At 42.4% G+C, this 21,750-nt stretch overlaps 1 protein-coding gene across 7 annotated transcripts in view; it reads right to left on the bottom strand.

Moving 5' to 3' along the window:
- The window catches only part of LOC103472073 (triple functional domain protein), a 79,465-nt gene continuing 57,715 nt past the window's right edge, over positions 1-21,750 (bottom strand). For 4 of the 7 annotated variants that reach the window (XM_008421443.2, XM_008421447.2, XM_008421448.2 and 1 more), the window contains 33 exons: positions 21,627-21,719; positions 21,429-21,540; positions 20,154-20,344; positions 19,366-19,467; positions 17,972-18,001; positions 16,507-16,649; positions 16,334-16,433; positions 15,991-16,234; positions 15,090-15,197; positions 14,373-14,566; positions 14,104-14,274; positions 10,866-10,961; positions 9,821-9,969; positions 9,679-9,745; positions 9,491-9,594; positions 9,338-9,407; positions 9,167-9,256; positions 8,980-9,072; positions 8,781-8,831; positions 8,612-8,689; positions 7,521-7,712; positions 7,264-7,444; positions 6,943-7,176; positions 6,364-6,848; positions 5,530-5,777; positions 4,566-4,707; positions 4,459-4,486; positions 4,211-4,373; positions 3,858-3,979; positions 3,696-3,774; positions 2,860-3,060; positions 2,625-2,763; positions 1-2,305 (listed from right to left, as the gene is read on the bottom strand). In XM_008421443.2, coding sequence (XP_008419665.1) covers positions 1,748-2,305; positions 2,625-2,763; positions 2,860-3,060; positions 3,696-3,774; positions 3,858-3,979; positions 4,211-4,373; positions 4,459-4,486; positions 4,566-4,707; positions 5,530-5,777; positions 6,364-6,848; positions 6,943-7,176; positions 7,264-7,444; positions 7,521-7,712; positions 8,612-8,689; positions 8,781-8,831; positions 8,980-9,072; positions 9,167-9,256; positions 9,338-9,407; positions 9,491-9,594; positions 9,679-9,745; positions 9,821-9,969; positions 10,866-10,961; positions 14,104-14,274; positions 14,373-14,566; positions 15,090-15,197; positions 15,991-16,234; positions 16,334-16,433; positions 16,507-16,649; positions 17,972-18,001; positions 19,366-19,467; positions 20,154-20,344; positions 21,429-21,540; positions 21,627-21,719 — 5,058 coding nt within the window. In that variant the 3' untranslated portion in view covers positions 1-1,747. The remainder of the gene's footprint in view (positions 2,306-2,624; positions 2,764-2,859; positions 3,061-3,695; positions 3,775-3,857; positions 3,980-4,210; positions 4,374-4,458; positions 4,487-4,565; positions 4,708-5,529; positions 5,778-6,363; positions 6,849-6,942; positions 7,177-7,263; positions 7,445-7,520; positions 7,713-8,611; positions 8,690-8,780; positions 8,832-8,979; positions 9,073-9,166; positions 9,257-9,337; positions 9,408-9,490; positions 9,595-9,678; positions 9,746-9,820; positions 9,970-10,865; positions 10,962-14,103; positions 14,275-14,372; positions 14,567-15,089; positions 15,198-15,990; positions 16,235-16,333; positions 16,434-16,506; positions 16,650-17,971; positions 18,002-19,365; positions 19,468-20,153; positions 20,345-21,428; positions 21,541-21,626; positions 21,720-21,750) is intronic. The other 3 variants (XM_017307500.1, XM_017307501.1, XM_008421446.2) reach the window with 3 other exon arrangements.

The following is a 21,750-nucleotide window of genomic DNA, read 5'->3' as shown; positions in this document are numbered from 1 at the left end:
TCATGTTTGTTCATTATGTTTAATTTTCAAATAACTGATGACAAAATTAGAATATTTACAAGGGAGAATATGATGCGCTGTACAAAGAAATATACATGCAAAGATAAAAACAAACAAACAAAAAAAAACAATGTGGTTGCAAACATGTAAATAAAAACAAATGCAACAAAAAAAGGGTGGAAAAACTAAAACTGAGGTATCCAGTCCAAGTTTTCTTGTTTTTAACGGCCTGTGCACAATTATATCACATAAATTAAAAAAAAAGCTAACAGAGGGCTCATCCCAACCTCATTATGAATGTTTGTTACTTTCGTTTCCAGAAATGTTCTGGTGAGCATCCAGGGAGATTTTATAGTTTATACGAGAAATTTATGGAAGAAACATTTTGGCAGCAAGAAAGAAGACAATTAAGGAAATAAGACCAGTTAACTCCTAGTTCATTGAGTTAATAAGAGCTAGTTTCTGTCCTCCAGCCTCCTGCCTATTTAAAAAGGATAAGAAAGAGAGACTAAGCTAAGAATGCGTCCCCCCTCGCCACTCGTGTTTTACTCTTGTAAACAATCATTTCAAAAAAGGTCACTGATTACCTAAACATACTCCAATAAAACCTTTTTCTTAAGTACTATAAAGCTAGAGCAACTTTGGTGTACCAAATACTACAGAGGCATACAGTACAAAACGTGTTAAATTAAGTTTTGATCAAACCAAAATCCTAAAAACGAACCACATGATTGTAGGTCGTGACCCCAGCTGGCCTGGCGGTCGGAACAGCCAGTAACACAAACTACCAGCAGCGCCTGCAGTACCAAGTACATCCTTTTCTCTAGATTTATTACAGATACAACAGATGTCTTCATAAATAGTTGCATAAAATGTTAAAGCCGCAACATTGCACATGATAAACAGAACGTACGATGAGTGCATTTACAGAGAAAAAAACAACAAAAAAAGAAAACAAAACAAAAATAAAAAGAAAGATTTCTCCTCCTGGGCTTCCCACATTCACTTGGTTTCCCTGGCGACCCGCAGCCGTCACCGAGGCTCCGATGGCCCCGTGTCCTGAAAGCAGGAGTCCGCCGTGAATGTGAGAGGGAAGAAGGCAGAAGTCTATTTACAAGGTAAGGCTTAAACATGTCGCTATCTGCGCAGTGCAGCTTTTGTTCTGCAGGGGGCGCCGTTCCTTCTGGAGGTTTGGACGGCAGCATGGTCAACATGGCATCTCATGATGATGGTTTAATAAGCAGAACGTCTGAAGTAGCACAGCCAACTTTCAACATTTTATTTTATTTTTATTTTTTTACTTTAAAACAAACAGACGGTACTTTTGTGTGTTTTTCTTAAATATACTGTTTCTATAAGATAGAGCTGCTTCCAAAGTGACATGTATAGCTTTAGTGTAAAAGAATAAACAAAACGTCCGTGCTGGTCCTTGGCGACTTTTTTTTTCCGTCGAGGCTCTTTCAGACAGCTCATCTAAATCAGGTTTGACTCCCATCAAGGAAAATAAGTTACTATATTAATGATTTTATTCGTCCTTTTTTTTTTTTGTTCGTTTAAAACTAGAAAATCTCAGCAAGCAGCAGTAGACGAGGGCATCCGTTCCGTCGGGTTGGTGATGTTTTCTGGGGCTCCGTAGCTCCAGACTGAACTACCAGCGGTACTAAAGGGGACTCTGGGTTGTGAAGGAGGATAAGATCAGCGAGAACTCTGGGAACTATGGGGACGCTTCCTGCTGCGCCCGCGGCGTTCAGATCTGAGACTGAAGGCGGCTCTGGATGAAGCTCCGAACTCCTCCAATGGGTCGTGCGTCCGTCTGGTGCTTCCTCCGGTCTATGAAGGAGATGAGGCGCGCCGTGTCCAGGCAGCCCTCTCCGCGGCCCCGCCCGTCCCCCGGCGGGGCCTGCAGCCACGGCTCCTGGAGACAGAGCCCCGCTGGCGGCCTCCGGCCTGGGTCGGTCCGTAGCAGCAGGCGGACAAAGTCTCTGGCGGCCTGGCTGACGCCATGGAAGTAATCCCTGGGGAAGCTGAAGTCCAGCCTGCAGATGTTGAGGCACGTTTCCTCAGCGCTCTCGTCCAGGAACGGCGAGGCGCCGCTCAGCAGCACGTAGGTCACCACGCCCAGGCTCCACAGGTCGGAGGTCAGCGAGACAGGCTCCCCCAGGACCAGCTCCGGGGAGGCGAACTCGGGGCTGCCCAGCAGAGGGTGGACATAGTGGGCGCTGTTGAGTTGGACCGCGTCTCCGAAGTCGGTGAGTTTGACTACAGGCTGGGCGCTGGCGTTGTGGGCGACCAGCAGGTTCTCAGGCTGGAGCAAGAGAAGAAGAGCACCACATTGTGAACAATAAATTCATTCTTCACAAACTTTATCTGCCAGGGCAAAGGGTGGGAAATTATCGTATCGTTTATCATTTATCGTGATACATTTCCAGAAAAGACTTCCATCTATGATCAAAGAAAGGGTGGAGCTTGATTTGAAAGGAACGGCCTCAGGTCAGGTGTCCATGTATGTTTTGAAAAGTTCAAATCAAGTTTCTGTTTGCAGCATAAGGAAGTGAGGAAACATTCATGAGGGATGGATACGCTAGGCTGTTAAGCAGAGACGCTAAATCTGCTGAGACACTTACTTTTATGTCCAGATGCACTATTCTGCAGTTGTGCAAGTAATGTAAAGCTTCTAAAACACTTCGCAGGTAGGAGGCCACCTTCTCCTCCGTCAGGTTCCCCCAGCTCACTATGTAGTCCAGCAGACGACCCTGATCAGCCCTGAAATCAGAAAAATCCTCAGTAGGTCAAAGAGATTGAATGTTCAATTTCAAATAAAAACTGTTTTTTTCCCCCCTCTGTGTATGTGGCACTCACATCTCCAGGACGATAGCGTAGCTGCTGGAGGTTTCAAACGTGTCCACCAGGCTCACTATGTGTGGGTGCTGCAGCCTCTGGAGCAGGTTGAGCTCCTGAGTCACCTGATCTCTCTTCATCAGCTTCTTGTTGACGTGTTTGACGGCCACCGTCCGTTTGGAGCCCCGGTGATCGCAGCGTTTGATGACAGAGAAGCGCCCCCTGCAGACAGGAAACGCATGCAATTTGATTCAAAAGTCCTCTAAAGCTGTGTTTTTCAAAGAGGGGGCCGCCAGGGGGCGCTGTGGTGCGGCTCGGAAAGATGAGAAAAAAATATGCAAAGATAAAAAAAAATCTAGAGCCGTTTTTTATCCGTTTTGTTTGTTTTTTAAATGAAATATAAGTTAAAATGGCTGAAAGTCATCTTTGCTCCTCAAGCTACAACAGTTAGAAAGACATGGAGAAAAAACATAAAAATTGTGAGAATAAAATAAAATTTGATATCTAATATTGCGAATTAATCACATTTTCTTATAATCAGAAGAGGGGATTGTGATGAAAAACAATTATGTGAAAATCATATCCATCTAAATCACAAGGTCTGAGGCAGCATGTATGCTAAATGGATGTAATAACTATTGAATAGTGAATAGAAGTCACTTGGAAAGTTGATGTTTCTTTACATATTTTGTAGCAAAGCGTTCCTGAACACAGTTTAACGCTCTTTGGGGGAAAGTAGAATGGAAAAGTTTGGGAGTTCTGCTCTAACAGAGTATTTTTTAGGAAAAAGCTAAAACAGATTTGCAGTGAAACACTTTCCTCCTGCTCTGATGGGAACATGGTGCCGGGTCTCTTACCTTCCCAGTTCAGCCACCTCAGTGTACTGAGACTCAAAGTTGTCCTTCCAGCTCACTCTGAGTCCATCAGTGGACACGGCTGAAAACAAAAGACACACACCTGCATCACACACCACAGCCATCACACACCCTGCGGTCGCTGTCGTCCCACTACGCTCTTACCCAACACCCTGAGGCTCGCTGACGATGTCACACTGCCCAGCTCGTTGGTCGCCACGCACGTGTAAACGCCATCGTCCTCTGAGGCGGCACCGATTATCCGGAGTGTAGCTTCACCAGCATCGCTGGAATGAAAAAAATGTATTTTTACAACAACACTTCCAAAGAACCGACTTCCTGAAATCTGAGCTGAGCCTGCAACACGTTCATACGAACTCCACGTTTTCTTAAAACTTACAAACTTTAATGTATTTTGGGATATTTTATGAAGTGGTGAATAATTGGAAAAAATCACAAATGTTTTCTATATTTTTTATTATTTTCCAAATTATGCCGTGCATTTGTTGTTTCCGTACCTGTAGGCGATGCTGAAGTGCCCGTTGTTGGAGAGGTTGCTCTCGTTTGGTCCTCTCCAGGTGACGGTAGCGCGGGGTCGACCGCAAACCTTACACCGTAAGGTGACGCTCTCGCCGTTGTCACATGTCACGTCACTCAGAGGCACCAGGAAGTCTGGGGGGGCTGGTTTAAAAAATAAAAGCTTTAATTAAACCATAGGTTACAGCCACCTGAATCAATTTATTCTAAACTCAAAGTCAATATTTACCATCATAGATGTAGTTGGGATTTAGAAGCTGTGAACACAAAGGGCGGAGTCAGACAAAGAAAGAAAGCGCAACTCCACTCTGATTGCTCAGTGAATCAGGAAGTCACCTTTACAGAAACTTTATTGGCCATTGCATCTCTGGACTTCCTGTAACCGTTTTCCAGCTTGGTCTCCTTCTTCACCTCCTTGTCTTTCTTCTCAGACTTCTTTCGTATTCGCAGAGACGTGTGCCAAGATGAAGACTTCCTGCTGCAATGAGACAAATGTCAAAGGTCAAGAACAAAAAGACCCCATGTCTGTTAGAAACTCATGTACTGAATGGAGGGCTTCCCCCAGTGTATAATAAGCCTGGCGGGCTGCCAGGCTTTACTTGGATAAGCATTGTTTGTTAATTTTTAATAGGATTTTTTAAACACAAGTAACAGTGAGAGCAAAGACGGAATAAGCTAACTGATGCATTGAACTAGGGGTAATATTTATTCTAATTGTTTTTTTGTCTGTTTGCCTTTTTTAACACTATAATTGGTGTTTAAGTATCGTCGGTAATTTCTTCTAACAACATAATTATCTAGTCATATTATAAAATTTTCTGTCAGCATTTTTTTTAAAGGGACGGTATTTTGTTTTTGTGGCGTTTTATAGCACTATCAAGTAATCATGTTATCCTCAGTTGTTTTAACTTCTTGAAATTGGGCCTCTGCTTCTTTAAAAACTCCTGCTCTTTCTGAAACGCCATATTCAGGAAATCATCCCAACATCACTCCTGTATTAACCCTTTCGAAGCGTTTTCACCAGCCTTAAGTGTTTTGCACAGCTGAATGGTTGCCAAGGGAGATTGAAGGCTTTCTCAAACTTGCATGAAAGAATCAAATCAACACTGCAGGTATATTTTGATGAGGTAATAATATTTAAACATGATGTAAAGCTCCAAGAAGTCAAGTTTCCCCTTTAACACAAAAACATGGTGGTGCTGGCGGACTGCCCTGGCGCCCCTGATACTGGGTTCTCTGGAGGAAACCCTACCAAATGCAGTACATCTGGACTCTAAGACACGTTGAACCAATCTCTTACTTGATTGGCCCGTCGGAGGAGTCAGGGATGATGGCGGAGGTGTGTCCCAGCACGAATCCGGGGATCCAGCCCTCGGCGGCGGGGCCCTGCTCCGTAGCTGCCCTGAACACCAGGAACATGTTCTGCTGGTTGCTGGCCAAGATCTGGACCACTTCGCCCTGACTGACGCTGATCTCATCCTCCTTCACAGCCATGTAGTCCTGGGTCACCAACATGGTGGATACGCTACTGCTGCTGCTACTTTCACTCTGTGCAACAGGGAGGAGACAGGGGGTGAGAAATCACAGAGTATTCAATAAAACCAGGTTTTGCACAAGGTTTGTTGTTTTCCTGTGACTACAAAAAGTTGCAGTAAGACGATTTCCTCTGCTGTCGTCTTTGCAGCTCCGGGCAAAGATGAGACAAAAAGCGTTAGGTTGAATGAAAGGATCTGAGTACATTTGTGGAGGAACCACAAACGTCAGAAGTTAGTTGCAGGTAAAGTCAGTGCAGTCACACACCATGAAGACAGCAGCTGGTGAGAGACAGCCAAGAGGAAGGAGGGTTGTTAGTTTGAGCTTTGGTAGAGTTAAAAAAGTCAGGAAACAAAAAACCCGAGTGAAGAGTCTCTCTTAGGAAGAGTGAGGACAAAAGCACCAAGGTTGAAACCTTTGAAGGGAATTTGTCTTGAGAAATGATCTAAAGCTACAGAGCGTGATGCTGAAGAGTGGAGAAGATTGTCAGAGATGCTTAGTGGGGAACAGATTAGTAGTGCTGGCAGCAGCGGGACACACCAGGCTTCTCTCGGCTTCTGTGTTAGTGGAATCAGCCGTGGGCCACAGCTAGAGGTCTTACCCCGTTGCTCTGGGTGGACTGGATGGACTGCTCGCTTGCAGATGAGCATGTGCTCATGCGGTCAGCCTCTTTGCTGTGCGTGGAGTGTCTGTGGGCCTGCACCCCTGGCTGACGGGCCGGGGTCTCTGCCGCCTCTACTGGGAAGGTGAACGAGCCAGGCCTGCTGGCCGGAGAGGCTGGCATAGAGCTCCAAAATCCGGATCCGGTCTTCTGCCCCGGGCTGGGAGGGGGCGGAGGAAGAGCGTCCTTTCCGAAGGCAGGCACGGTTGGAGTTGGGGCAATTGGCGACACGGCTCCGGGCCGTGGTTTGGAGGTTGGCGTGGAGGGCAGAGGCCCCACTGTGGCACGAGGAATAGGGGTTACAGTGTTGGCGGGTGTGAGGGTCTGCGTGTGTATCTGGTCCTCTGCGGTCTGCGAGGGACGCTTGCCCTGCGGACTGCCCCCTGGAGGAGGCGGGGTAGCAGGGACGGGACGAGGGGACAAACCTGGATCACAACCGAGCAAAACTCACACCTCAGTCACAACCTTCAATGTGCTGCGAAAACAAAGCTAGCCGAGCAAGGGGGCCACGTTCCGTACCTAACATCTTGTTGGGGCCCTCCGCGTCGGCCCCGGCGAGGTGACGGAGGGGCTGGGGCAGACGAGAGGGTTGGGGGATCTTGGAAGGCCGCCGGGAGACGCTCTGCGGTCCTGATGGGGCGGAGCTGGGCTGAGAGATCCCGACTCCGGGTGACACGCCACCAACGCCTCCGCCCTGAGCTCCCACGCCGGCCCCGACGTGATTCTTCTGATACTCTATTGGCGAAGTCAGAGCTGTGAGACGGTACAAGAAAGACAGCCATGTACAAAAACAGCTCCGCCACCAAACACCAGGTTCTGTGCATCTGTCTGAAGACTCACCATTGAGGAAATTGCGTTGATTCTCCAATATCTGGCTGATCTGAAGGGTCCAGACCTCACACACCCCGGGATGGGAGGAGTGAAGCACGAAGGACTCCAGCGTCCCGTTGGTTGACCGGGAAGTGAGAATAAACTTACAGGGATCGCCTTCCACGCTCTCCTCCAGACCCAAACAGCTGACCTGGATTACCGACAGGGTCAGGGACTCAACATCCGGGCCCCAACAAATCATTCAGGCAGCTTTGTAGTGTTCTCACCTTGATGCTGTGTTTGTAGAGGAAGCCTGGCAGAGAGAAACCTTTCTTTTTGTCCAGAGGCTCGCTGAAGATAACCAGCTGCTCGAACAGGAACACCCTCCTCTCCTTCATCCTGCCGTGCTGGCCGCCGTCTGGGTCGGACACCATGAACGTGTCCTGCAGCAACAGGCGACCCTGAGCTACAATCTTCCCCTGGAGACGGAGAAACGGGGAAAATGCTTTTAGTAGAAGCATTTCATGAGGCAGAATTCAGTATAAACCAGTTAAGGCACTGTCCCATTGAGCTTTTTCACATTTCGCCAACCTCAAACTTTATTGGAATGTTATGTGATAAATCAACAAAAAGCAGTGAATTAGGGATGCAAGTTATCGATTAATCAATAATTAACTCATAAACGGCCATTTTCTAAACAACCAGGATTGTTAAGAAGGGCTACATTTTTTGGGGGAAAATGCTCAATTAAAAAAAAAAAAATCATAATTAAATTATTAACATAATTTTGTATGAAATACTAACTCAATAAATAGAATATGGAGGTTTTACCACATTATTAACCTCGGGCATATTCATAAAATATAACAATACAGGAACCTCTTAACTTGCTAAAGAGAAAAATAAAATACAATGAATTGTTTCACTTTCCAGTTATTTTATGCCCCCACCATCTTTGTTTCTGTATCAACCGGCAAAACTCAAGATGGCGCCCTCTGCTGGATGGCGGTCAAACTACAACACTGAAAGAAGATCTAAGTCCACACTGTTAGTTAATCGATTGGAACTAATTTTAATCTAATAAACCATTAATCGTCAATTAATCGTAAGTAAAATAATTGTTTGTATCCATATAATGAATAATTGTGAAGAGGAAAGAAAACAATACACGGTTTTTAAGGAATAAATCTAGTGTACATTCACATTCAACCCCCTTTATACAGATTTATTTCTGTGTGCACATATGCTGGAAACCGTTTCCTTTTCCCACTTCTTGCTGGTCTCTCACATAACATTCCAATAAAATATACTGAGGTTTGTGGAAAAAGCCCAAAAGAAACTTGCGGGAACCAATGTTGTATAATTAAATTTTCCCTACATCAAATCCTTGAAGCCGACCAACATTCATCATGTCGTTGCACCTTTTTGGCACAATGCACATGACCTCCACTGCTTTCTGTAAGAGGTGGAAATGAAATTTTTTTTTTTAGAAAAGCAAAGATTGTCTTTTAAATTAAGTGTTCAAGCAGAAGCTTTCAGTCACTTGCCTCTAAATCTGGACACTCCAGTCCAGCCTTTTTAGAGTGTTTGAGGAAATCCTAAATCAGACAAAGCAAATATATTAGGGCAAAAACAAAAAAACATTGGTAATGTTTGACTTTTTACAATCAGAGAAGCCAGAGATGAAGGTGTTTTTTAAGTGAATCTGAGGTTTTGGCGCCCTCTGCTGGGTCAGTAAGGACTAACCTTGAGCAGCAGCTGGTATTTCATGATCCTCTGAACAGGTTTAATGAGCAGGTCTGTGATCTGTAGCCGGTGGCCCAAGCTCTGCTTCAGATCCTTCATTAAATAAAAAAACAAACAAAAAAACCTGAGTTCTCAGCGTCTGAAAGCTGCCAACATCTGATGCCTCTCTAGCTAAACCACCGTTTACCTCAAAGTAGGTGTCGATGTACTCTGACACGATGTGCTCCGACTTGGGCTTGTTCTGACAGTACACCACGTACATATTTAACCTGCGTTCCTGTGGAAACGCCAAGCAGAAGACTTCAGAATCCCACAAACACAAAGTTTAAATCTAGAAAAAAATTTAGAAATGACAAACCTGTTTGAGAAACAGTAGTCCCAGTCTGTCAGGGTCTTCTAAGCATTTCTCTAACTCCCTGAGGAAGAAGCTGAGTGAGAGGGAAAGAGAAACATTTAGTTATTTAGTTGGCAACTGAGCAGAAGGAAATCTGGATTCTAGCGCTTGACATACTCTTTGTGCCAGTCGTAGATTTGATGGATGTTTCCGAACACGATTTTATCCTTCCCCCTCATATCATCAGGAACGCCCTCCTCCTTCATGCTGCTCATGTAGCCCTTATTTATGGAGACAAAAGAAAAAAATATGTATAAGCTTGAATACACGGCATAAAGGAAATCAAAGAAACATAGCGCGCTCACCTCGACTACAAGACCCAGATCCCGGACGTAATCTCGCTCGGTTTCTACCAGCTCCAGCAGAACGTAGCTAAAACAACAACTAGATGATTCAGCTGAAGAGAGAAGCCAGCGTGTGTTTGTGTTAAGACAGCAGCACACTTACTGTCTTTTCTTGACGATGCTGGCCCTGCGTTCATCCATCTCTTCCCCAGGCGAGGAGGAGGACAGGAGGGAGTTATCGGAGGGGTTGAAGGAGGGAGAGCTGCTGTCGCCCTGCTCTACTGACAGAGAGCTGGGTCTGTCCTCCAGAGCCTGCATCCACACGCAACAACGGGGAAACAAAGCAGATACAGGTGGAGTCATTTCAACTGATTATAGTTCTAAAATATACATTTATTTTACAGGATTTTTCAAGTGATGATCACTGATGTTAATCAAGTTCATTTTATAGCAGCTGCTGATAAAGACGTGGAAAAAAACAGGAATGCACAATAAATTGGTACTAACATCGGTATCGGCGGATGTTTTTTAACAAATCATATCGGATAAATAAAACTGATTTGATGTGAACAACCGATATTTATGTCCATCTTGTTGTTTCTGGAGGATGAGTTTGGTCATGTGACAGTGATTGTGATTCAGTAACGGATTTAACTGGAAATAAAGAAGCATGATGGTCATTTTACAATGTCAAAGGTTTAGTGAATATATATAATATTGGTGAATATTGGTTATCAGCCATAATAACAATATCGGTGTTGGATATTGACTGGGAAAATGTTCACATCAGTGCATCTCTGGTGAAAAGACTTGTAATAAATTAGTTTCATTGCGATGACTTAACACTAAAAAGTTGAAAAGTCCAGAAGAAACAGAGAGAAAAAGAGATAGAGAAAGTTAACTAGAAAAAGAGAGAAAAGTATAGAGAGATAGAGAGGACTAGGTATAAATTAGATGTAAGAAACTGTTTATCACTTTTGTTTTATGGAAATTATTGAAGCATCAAAAATAGGACAGGTCATTTTTATTGTAAAAATGTATCCACACTGAATAAGTGAGAGAGGCGTTTAAATGTTCAGTGTGAGATTACTGCTTTTCAGAGATCTGTATGAAGGATGTCAATAAGGACGCTGCGACTAAACTCATGATCACAAAGCTGTTTTTGTGAATGTCGGCACACACACATGAGGTGTGTGTCTGTCTCCTACCATCTTGCTTTTGACCAACTCCTCGATGGCGCTCACCAACTCGGCGGCACTGGGCGTCTCCGAACTGGACGGACGGACGGATAGACGGGAAGACGTCTGAGCAGCCACAGAGAGGGGAGGCAAGCAGAACAGCCGTGAGAAGGTGGCAGCCTGTGTGCTCGGGTTTGTTCAGTAGTTCTTGAGTTTAATTTTAATTCTCAAGTTAGAGAAATCCATTAATGGACAGCAAAGAAAATTCCCTCTCTAGTGGTTAAAGGTCAGCTTTGACTTGACTTGAATGCATATTAGTTATCTTTTGTGAATGTTTTTTTTTTCCAGGTTTAGTAAAAGAAAAATAATTCAGTGATATAATCTGAGGAGGTACCTCTAACTGGTGAAACTCCAGTTTCCTAGGAGTTACATTTAAAGCTAAAGTAAAAAAAGAAAACAAAAAAAAAAAACAATAAAAACAAAGGAAACTTGTGTGAAATTCAGAAAACTATAAATGGAGAGGGGAAAACATGAGGCGGAAGGAAAAAAGAAATGTGGAAGGAGGAAAAAAAAAATCATTCAAGGTTTGATAGAAAGAATGTGGGGGAGAAAAAAAAGTGCAGTCTGAATGCAAAGAGGTTTTCTGTCGTGTTCCTGTTATGGAGGAGAGAATGCCGTCAGCGACGATGGAAGAGGTTTCATGGATGTGTTTGTGCAGATATAGTTCAGGAGACTCTCACCCTTTCTGTGCTGTGCGCCCTTCTGGCCTCGCCAGCATTTAGAGATGCCAATTACTTGCATGGGTAATGAGGTAACGCACATAAGGTAAGAAGAGGGGGAATGAGGACGAGCGGGGAGGGGGAGAGAGGGACGGACGGGAAGCTGTGATTGGTCGGGTGGGATGACAGGAGGTGGGACCAGGAGGGGGGGTTGAATCTTCATTTCAGCGTGGGTTTTACTCAGATTGTTAGAGAGGAGGCTGACGGGGGGGGGGGGGGGGGGAAACGTGACCCGCTGTCTTACGCGCCGCTCCTTCCTTCCTAAGCGTCTTCCCTTGCTGCGGCTTCTTAAAGCATGCACAAATACGATGCATTCAAGTGCAAGTCGAGCATGCTCAAGGCATTGTAAAGCTGGCAGAAATAAGGCAGTGCATCCCTCGACTCTGAACTGACCGCTGAAGGGGAAAAATAAAAAAAGCTCCACGCTGCCCCCTCCACTCAGAGCTACCTGTGTCCTCTCTCTCTCTTTCTATTTATTTACAGTTTGTCCTAACCTGCTCACCGTAGAGTTACAGTAAAAAAAAACCCAACAACAAACAAGCGAGGAAATAAAAGAACTAAAGAAATTTAGGAATGTTATGAGTTTGTTAAAATACAAAAGTTAACCAGAGTGCATAAAAAAAAAAAAAAAAAAGAAGTTAAGAAGCTTAAAGTCATTTCCCCTCAAAAAGAACAGGCTTTAGAAAGGGCATTTTAAAGTGGAAGGAGCGGGAAAAAGCAGGAATTAAAGAATCAGACTGAGGGAGGAGACAGAAGGGGAAGAGCAAGGCTTTCAGATGGAAAGATATGGAAACTGAGACAAAGCAAAGACAGGACATAAATCAAGGTAATGCTACGTCATGGCAAACAGCAAACAATACAACCAGGAAACAAAACAAAAGAGAAACACAAATTAGTGTCAGAAGAGAATCTGCTTTAGTTTTTTGCTGCCTAAAATGTACAACTCTGTTTTTAAAAAAGACAGGGCAGAATAGGAAGAGAAAATGTTCATTATGACTGGAAAGGTTTGATTTATTTGAGTCAGAAAAAAGACGTTTTAAGGGAAATGAGACAAACGAATCAGTGAAAGTTGGACTCATATTAAGTTCTTTTAAAAAAAAAAATTGTTTTAAATAATGGAACAAAAGTACAGAATATTATGGAATTACTTCTTGTGGTTTTCCACAATTTGTCATTTTATAAACCTAAAGTTTAATATTTGCCATTTGGGTTTTATGTGATAGACCAAGACAAAGCAGAACGTGAAAATTTATGCTGATCTGAAAAGATGCAAAACATGACATGAAGAGAAAAACTATCTGGACATCATCCTGAAAACATCCCGACTACAATGACATGATTCTGGCAGCATCATGATGTGGGGGAGCTGATGGAGCTAAAGACCTGAGACTGGAGCAAAATGAAAAATAATAATAATAAACACAGAGATAACATACAGAACTCATTTGGGATTAACTCAGCGTGGCTAAACAGATACGAGACAACTTCTACATTTTATTTGTAAAAATAAAAAAAAACTTTACTGTGATGTCTCTTTCTGTTGGTCTATCGCATGAAAACGCAATAAAATACTTGGTTTATGGTCGTAACATGACCAAAAAAAAAAGATCAAGAAGTGTGAATAGCTTAGAAAGAACTGAGTGTAAAACTTTTAAATATCTGAAATGTAAGACATTTTAAACCATTTTAGGAATCAAATAGTAATGCTCATGCAATCAAAAAAATTAATAAAGATGCAGATTTTTCATATGAAAAATCTGCATCTTTCATACAGTTTTCATATGAAAACTTTTCATATATGAAAACTTTTATCTGAGATAAAAACTAAAAGAAATAATAAAAGTAATTCTTGACATGATCAACATTAGATAAATGTGGAAGTCTGCTTTGGTTTCCCTGAAGCTGTTTGTCACTGATGCTCTGTAAAAACCTCTGATATATTCATAGAACTATTGTAACTTATGTTTACATATCAGAAAACTGCTGCAGGAAACTGGTTGCACTGGATTTTATTTAGAGGCATCAGCTCAATATAAATTCCCCCTTTTGTTTTTCACATTTCTGTTTTTTGTTTTGTTTTCTCCTACTTGTCACTTTTGTGTTGGTCTATCACATGGAATCCCAACAAAACAAAAACATTCAAGTTATTTGTTGCAGTTTTATAGCATTTCATCCTATAAAACTGAGTTTTTCCTTACATGAGACAAGTAAGGCAATTATTTTTATGTTTCATTGCAAATAATACAAAAGATAAAGTCATATTCAACAGCTTTCTGGGATGACAATCTATTTAAATTCAAAATTAAATGATGTTTAGTATCAGAACCGCTGACTGGTCACAGGAAATGAGCAGCTGTGCACATAATGATGCACATATGTGTCACTATTGTTTTACAAAAACCTAAAAATCCCAATCTGACATGAAGCAGGTCATGTCTTAATCAAAGCTTCCTCTCCTGGGTGATTTGGACGAGTCTCCTTGTCCTCACCTTGTCGTCCTGCGAGTCCGACTGCAGCAGGCTGTGCTGCTGGATGGCCATGGGAGGGGGCAGAGGAACTGAGTCGGCCCCCTCCTCTCCCTCCTCCTCTCCGCAGCTCTGCATGCCCGACGAACTGGACTTGGACAGCGTGCCGCTCGACAGGCCCTCGTTACGAACCCTCTGAGACACATGCAAGAACGGCGGCGGTGAGATTCTGTTGACTACTTCTATGGAAATCAAAGCATGTGTGTGTGTGTGTGTTGTGTGTGTCCACCCACCTCCTCCAGAGTTTCATCCTGAGGCGTGGCGGCGCTGTCATCGGAGTCTTTCTGCGAGCCCATGGTTATCTCGCCGCTCTTCCTCACCTCCCGGTTCTTCTTGTGCTTGCTGGCCAGCTTCTTGACGTGGCCATCTGCCTTGCCGCTGCTGAGCCGACGCACCGGGCTGGTTAGCCACTTGCGAAGCGTGTTACCTTGGAAACGTAGCAGTTAGAGCTTCAATGTTAAAACTCCTCTCAGTTTTACCACGACATCAAACAACTTCTGGCAAAACATAAAATACACTCGCTCAACTAAGCCTACCATGATTACAAATGCTCCTGTACGATAAATCGTCCCAGAAGTTATCGCGATATCGATGATATTGTTGCTTTGAGACCATTTTCAAGTAGTATTATGCTAATGGCATAATAATACAAAAAAACAGGTTAGATTCTAATGAAGGTTTAACACTGGAACAGGAAGACATGTTAAATTTCCAAAGATAAATAACAGAAATAACAAAAAAATTAATTATAAAGTCTCTGTACACAAAACTGTTCTTCAAAAAGGGTCTAGTTGAGACCACGGAGCCAGACTGGAGACTTTTATCACAAAGTTTTGGTCAAAAGAGGAAAACAATCTATCATGCAAATGGAAAAGATGCAATTGATTGATTTATTACTTATTGCAACAGACCTACGTACAACATGAGCTATGATCGCCATGACTGCCTACCTGGTCGTTTGGGTCCAGGTGAGCTGTGGGAGCCGATGCCATGGCCAGGCTGCAGCGTGGCTGAAGACCCTGGCATGATGGAGTCATTGCTGCACACCGACAGAGTGTCTGGGAGAGGCAGAGGAGGGGACGTCATAGAAATGCTCTGGTATGCACATTCAAAGTATCGAATTACATTGCAAAAGTACTTTGCTAAAGTAAATTTGTAACATCTTATGAAGTTATCACTTCTGTAATGTGTTTTGACAGGATTTTTTTTTTTTACGAGACTGACGGAGACAAAGTGCTACATGATTGTGGAATGATGTGTTTTTGTCAAAGTCTTTCGTAAACATTTCGTAAAATTGAGAGCGTTTTGTTATTAAGAAGCCCTGAAACAAAACTTTGTAAAATTCAGTTTTAATTCAGCATTCAGTTTCTATGCTCTACAAATCTGGAACCAACTCCCAGGAAACTAAATGTGCTGAAACACAGACTTCCTTGATTTCAAGGTTTAAAACCCATCAACTTAGAGTTACTGGGAGAATTTATGGTCCAGTAAAACTTGTTATTGTGACAGGCCAAGTTAAGAGGGATCTCTAGTGTTAGCTTTTCATCAAATACCTGAGAGTTCCACTTTGGTCCCATCTGACCAGAGAACTTCTTAGACAGGTTTTCCTCTGTCCTCTAGATGAACAAACCTTAAGTAGAACTTGTGGCTGTCTTTGCCACTCTTCAATAAAAGGTTTGTACCTCCACTTCTAAGATGTTTCTAAGGAAAAACTATCAAATTTGCCTTCCTCTTCACAATCATGCACCACGTTTTGGTTTATCACATAAAGATCCAAACAAAAACCACCGAAGTTTGTAGGCTGAATGTGAAAATCTTTGTAGATTGGAACCGCGGCGGTCGGCTTCAAACCTTTGTGGTTAAAGATTCCCTCCATCTCCATGGACGACCTGGAGTGGGCGATGCAGAGCATGGCGCAGGGGACCAGGCCCTCCAGGGCCGGCGAGCGGTCCGTCGTCCTCACCAGGCACCAGTCGGGCTTGTCGTGGCAACGCTCCAGGACCTCGACGGTTTGTCCTCGCCTCAGCGTCAGCTCATTGCTGTTGCTGGCCATGAAGTCATGGATCACCACGGTGAGCTCGCAGCCGCCGGAGAGCTGAGGAAAAGAAGACCCGGTTCAGAGTTCTGATAGGAAGATAAAGGATCAGATTCTGAGTTTTTTTGTTCTGATTTTTAAAAAGTGCAGAGTTGTCACCTTGTCGCTGTCCAGTGTGTTCTGAGAGGTGCGGGACGCCAGAGAGATGGTGTCTGGTTGGCTGCTGCCTTCACCCTGACTGTCCAGATCCTCTAAATCCCTGAATGCAGAACACAAGATGGTTTCATACTGCCAGTAAAGATGTTTCACTCTCTAACTCCCGTGGTGTTTACCTTCGTCCTTTGGGATGCTTGGCGGTGCTGGGTTTGGGTATGTGAATGGGCTCCTTCAGGGCTCCTCTCAGATGAATGGTGCGCTCCTGGATCACCTCCCTGATGTGTTTGATCCAGTCCTGTTTGTTCTCAATGTTCGATGCCTACGAAAGGCCGGGAAAGGGAGATGTTGAACAAGATCTGGTGTGAGATCTCAAAACGAAAAATAAAAACTTTGTTAATGAAATTTCACTCCGTTTCACACAAGTCTGAATGACTTCTCTTTATTTTACTTCTGGTATTTTTCAAATTTACAGGTACAGCTGGGGAAAAATGACATTTCTGAATGTTAAACTTGTGGATTTCATACAGAGTGAAATATTTCAAGCTTTTGTTAAATAAGTTAAATATCAGAAAGCCATGGTGTCACACCATAATCATATAATTAACGGTGCAATATGAATCTTTTTTCTTTTTTACATATTTGTTAAAACTGTCACCATGTCAGGACAGAATAATATGAGACAGATAATCTGTGACAATATCAATCTCCTCCCTGAGCTGCTGCTGTCTGAAGAAATGCACCGCTTGGCTCTGATTGGTCAGAAACAACCAATCAGAGCCAGAAGGAGGGTCATAGCGCTGTCAATCATCTTCATGAATGCACTGCTTAATGTGCTAACGGCAGAGAAAGAAGTTACCATTACAGGAAAACTGTTTGTCAGCCATCATCAGTGGCTACGCTAACTAGCCTTAGCATTCATGACAGGCTCAGATGAAGCTGTATCCTAGCAGAGAGGAAAGGGGGTGAAGGGGTGAGTGATGCCTACATGGACATGATCGACAGCGCTACAATCTGCCTCCTGGGCCTGATTGGTTGTTTCTAGCTCTCACCTGGAGCACTGGGGGGAAGCAGACGAGCTAGATTTTTTCATATTATACTGTCATGACATTTTGATAGTTTCAACAAATATGTGAAAATCTATATATACATATATAAGTTACATAGTGCAGCTTTAACTCAAAACGTCTAAACCTTTTTTATTGATCCTCCATAATGTTCTGAGACGCTGCATTTTGGGTTTTAATGATCTACAAGCCGCAAACAAAAAATGACAAGAAATTAAAGCTTGAAAAATTTCACTGTGTAATGAATCAATCAGAGTTTCACTTTCTGAAATGAGTGACAAAAAATATTATAGAAATAGCCGCACACTTTGATTAGGTTATCAAGAAAGAAAATGAATCAGTATTTTTTTTACATTTGAATAAAAAAGATAAAACTTTAAATTCTTATTTTGGAAAACCATAATTCTTTCCGCCAAGGATTTTTGTGTTAGTATCCAGGACTGGGAAGCCGTTTAAAGATGTACAACACACTCAGCCAAAGCCGTCCTGTAAACAGTGTAAATGAACTAACGTGCAGGAAGCGTGCAGACTTGTGTGAAGCAGATGAGGGCTGTGTTGTGGGATCGTTTGTACTCACCGTTGCTCCATGTTTGGCTCCCTGACTTAGCTTTGAATTTAAAATATAGAATAAAGAATTTCACTGATTTGGCTTAAGAAAATATACGGGACATTTTTTTTTAATGCGCTCACAAACAAAACAAAAAAGAAATGAAGTCACGTGATAGAAATGCAAAACACGGATATAATCTGCCTTTGACAGAGTACTGATGGCCATTTAAATGTGCAGACAGTAATGAGGAGAGTGTGTGTGTGGGGAGACAATTTACAACGCACATACTGCATGGCTACTCGTCAGTGGTTAGCTCAGTAGTGAATGTGTGTAGCAGAGCTGAGTGTGGGGGGTTTCTGGGCTCATGCTGTTCCAGCGGCGGACGCTAACTTTAATCCATCTGTGAGCTCCACAACAAAAACACACAGAAGATGAATGGAGGGGTGTCAAGGGTTGGGGGGTCCGGATGATTAAAAGATAGTTTTTCTGCTTCAAACAGGGAGACGACGTGTTACTTTGATGAAGTGGCATGAGGGACCGTGGGCGTTCATGAGCTGACGGTGTCACCAGCGTTGGTGGAAGCGATTCAGCCCACATAGAGAGTTAGATGTACAAACATCCACAGAAAACACAGCCCGGGGTTTACAGATGTGTTTGTGGGGTTTTTTTTTTTGAACAGATGGAACAAAGCTGAATCTGACCGGAGGACAAAGACGACAGAGAGAAAGAGGGAAGGAAGGAAGGAAGGAAGGAGGACAGAGGAGGGCTCAAAGAAAACTCTGCAGCTTATAAAACGTTACAAGTTTATGATGGAGAATCAGGGACTAAGAAAAAAATAAAACAAAAGTATGAGGAGGAAATCATATTTTCACACATTGAATAAATTCATAATATTACGAAAATAAAGTTTTTGTAAATAACTTCTCTTTGTTATACTCCAAAAATTTGTAGCATTCCAACTTTTTTCTCATTTTATTTTGAAATTATTCTCGTACGACTATTCTCAAAATGCCATAATTTTCTTTTCGTAATATAATGACGTTATGTCATATTATTACGACTTTTTTCATAATATCACAATTTTATTCTCATAATAGTATGACTTTATTCACGTAACATTATGACTATTATTGATATACAACTTATTTAAACTTTACTCCCATAAATTGTATTTGCGTTTTTCTTAGTATCGCCCTAATACTCTGTCATACAAGTCAAAGAAAGGGGAAAAAGAAGAGAGAAGGAAAGCTACACATTTGGGTTAGACCAATACAGATGATTCAAAATCATGATATATGTACAATCTTAGCCTCTCATTTTTCTCAGTGTAGTTTTTTTAACATCTTCCTCTTACAACTGTATTAGCCAACCCTGGAGAACATGTCAGCAGAAGAAAAAGGAGAAACTTTCTCATTCCTTACCTTGAGAACTATTTTGTTGTCAGAAGTCGGGGTACGTCCCACCCATAAGGCAAACTTACACGGATCTCCTTCGACGTGCTCCGTCACACCCAGCTCAGACGTCTGCATGAAGGAAAGGAAAAAAGAACGCACCAAACGTTTCAGATTGTTCCTAATTTACAAAGTTGGAGATGATTTCACCCTTATCCCAAGAGGAGACAAGAAAAAAAAAAGTTTCCTGGGGTAAAAGGTGGTATTTATTATCCCAAATCTGACACCGGATGTGGGTTTTATTACATCCATGTTCTATAAACTTATTGCTAAAGTTAGCTTTGATTTTGCAGAGAGTTAAAGGGATATTCCACTTTAACTAACATTGATCTGAGTCTTTTTAAAGAACTCCCACCATTACTCTTTACAGGAGTTTGTTTGCAGGCAAAAAAAATATTTATCTGTAAGTTTTCAAGTTAGTGGCTCAAAATAAAAAAAAATAAAAACTATATTTTTATATATATAAATCTATATATAATTTATATATATAGATATAGAGTTCTGGAGCCACCCATTCTCAAAAGTCAGAACATTTTGTAAACTCTCCAGCTGGTCCCAGAGGCTAAAGCTAGCAGTTAAGAGATTGAGATCATACAGGGCATGTACACTCTTAAAAAAACATAACTATTTTCTTTACTTAAACAAAGGTGGTACATATCAACCACCTCTACTTCAAGTGTCGTTTTCCCTTTGATTGTAACCACAGAGATGGAGGGAGAAAAGTTTGAAAGCTCTGTGTGGATCCGTCCTGTACTTACAAACAGCTTGCTCTTGTAGATGTATTTGCTCCTGCCGTTGGAATCCTTCACCTCCTTGCTGAACACCAGAGACATCTCGAAGAGGAAGAGGTGGCGCTCTCGGCCCTTACGGATCAAAGTCTTGGGATCCCAGACCTGGAAGGAGTCCTGGAGGATGAGCTCGCCCTGAGACTCGATGTTCTCATCGAATCCTGGAGGAAAAACGGTAAATTTGAACAGAGAGACTTTTTAAAATCTAATCAGCGTTTTGTCAAAAAACTTTTTTTTTTTCATACTTCACTTTCATTCTCAACTTTTTATAATCTCATTGAAAGTTTGATGCATTTATTTTTATTTTGTAATAGATTTGCGCTAACTACGGGTTTTCTTGAGGTGGAACTCATTTCTTTGCAAATAGTTAGGACTACAAATCAGATTAAAGCAGAAACATTGTGAGCAGTATGTTTCAAGTCTTGCCAAATATTCCCTATTTTACACGTTAGTTCTGTAATAAGAAATAAACCTTTGACTAATAAATAACTCTCAGCCTTAATCTCAAGTCTTTTTGAGTTTCTTTGGTTACATTCACACAGAAGGTAAATGCAACCCAAAGGATTTTTTTTTGCCAAAATGTGACCAACATCCAACTTTTTTACAGCAGTCTGAACGGCCAAGTTCCAGTTTTCAGACACTTTCATATATGGCACTAAATTAGATTCATATCCAAATGACTTCAAAGTGTCTGAACGGTCATGTCACATTTTATCTGACTTTTACATCATTGATGTGAGAAATGCGTCATAATTCTGCGCCAGAAGAAGACAAACTGGACATAAACAATGGCTGAATAGTTTCATATAGTTATGAAACTTTGAAAGAAGTCCGTGTCATTGAAGCTAATCGCATCACAAGCTCATCACTCTTATCTCTGACTCCCCGTCCACACAGACTTCCACAAAATGCCGTTGCTATTAGTTGTGTTTTCTTTCTATAAGCTTCCTTCACGTTGCTGTGATTTTGTGATAACACTGTCGGCTCCTGTTGCTGAAAATCGATCCATAAACGGCTCCATATATTATTACTTCCATAAACAACAAGCTGCTGTGTCGTGTTTACATTCTTTTACATTTCATTCCAAAAAGTGTGGATAAAATCTTAGGGAAAAAAAGCCTTCTTTTCACTTTCCTTCAGATATAAAATAGTTTAGCTTTAACAAGTTAGATATTATTGGCCAAGTAACAATTAGCAGGTTTGACCACAGCTAGATCCACAGTCCAACCACAGTGTGGCGCTCACCTTCCAGCATGGAAAGATGCATGGCATCGTTTGCCTTCTTGGGAACGTTGAGCATCACCTCCAGGCCGTCTTTAATCTCTCCTTTCCCTTCTTCGCAACATGTCAGGAGCTCCTAAACAGACAAGCGGACAGGAATCAGCAGAAGCACGATGGAGACCCTTGAATGCAGTGGCTGTGAGATGCGGTGAGATGAGCGACCTTCAGCAGAAGCTGATACTTGGTGATTCTCTGCACTGGCTTGATCAGATAGGAGGAGATGGAGTTGGCCAATCGGTGCCGTTGCTGAATTTCCTGTTGCCGGGCAGAAAAAGTTGGGTAAGTT

Source organism: Poecilia reticulata, linkage group LG11 (genome assembly GCF_000633615.1).
Source record: "Poecilia reticulata strain Guanapo linkage group LG11, Guppy_female_1.0+MT, whole genome shotgun sequence".
Taxonomy (NCBI): Eukaryota; Metazoa; Chordata; class Actinopteri; order Cyprinodontiformes; family Poeciliidae; genus Poecilia; species Poecilia reticulata.
Note: the sequence above shows the minus strand (reverse complement) of the source record. Positions and strands in the feature narration are given on the sequence as shown.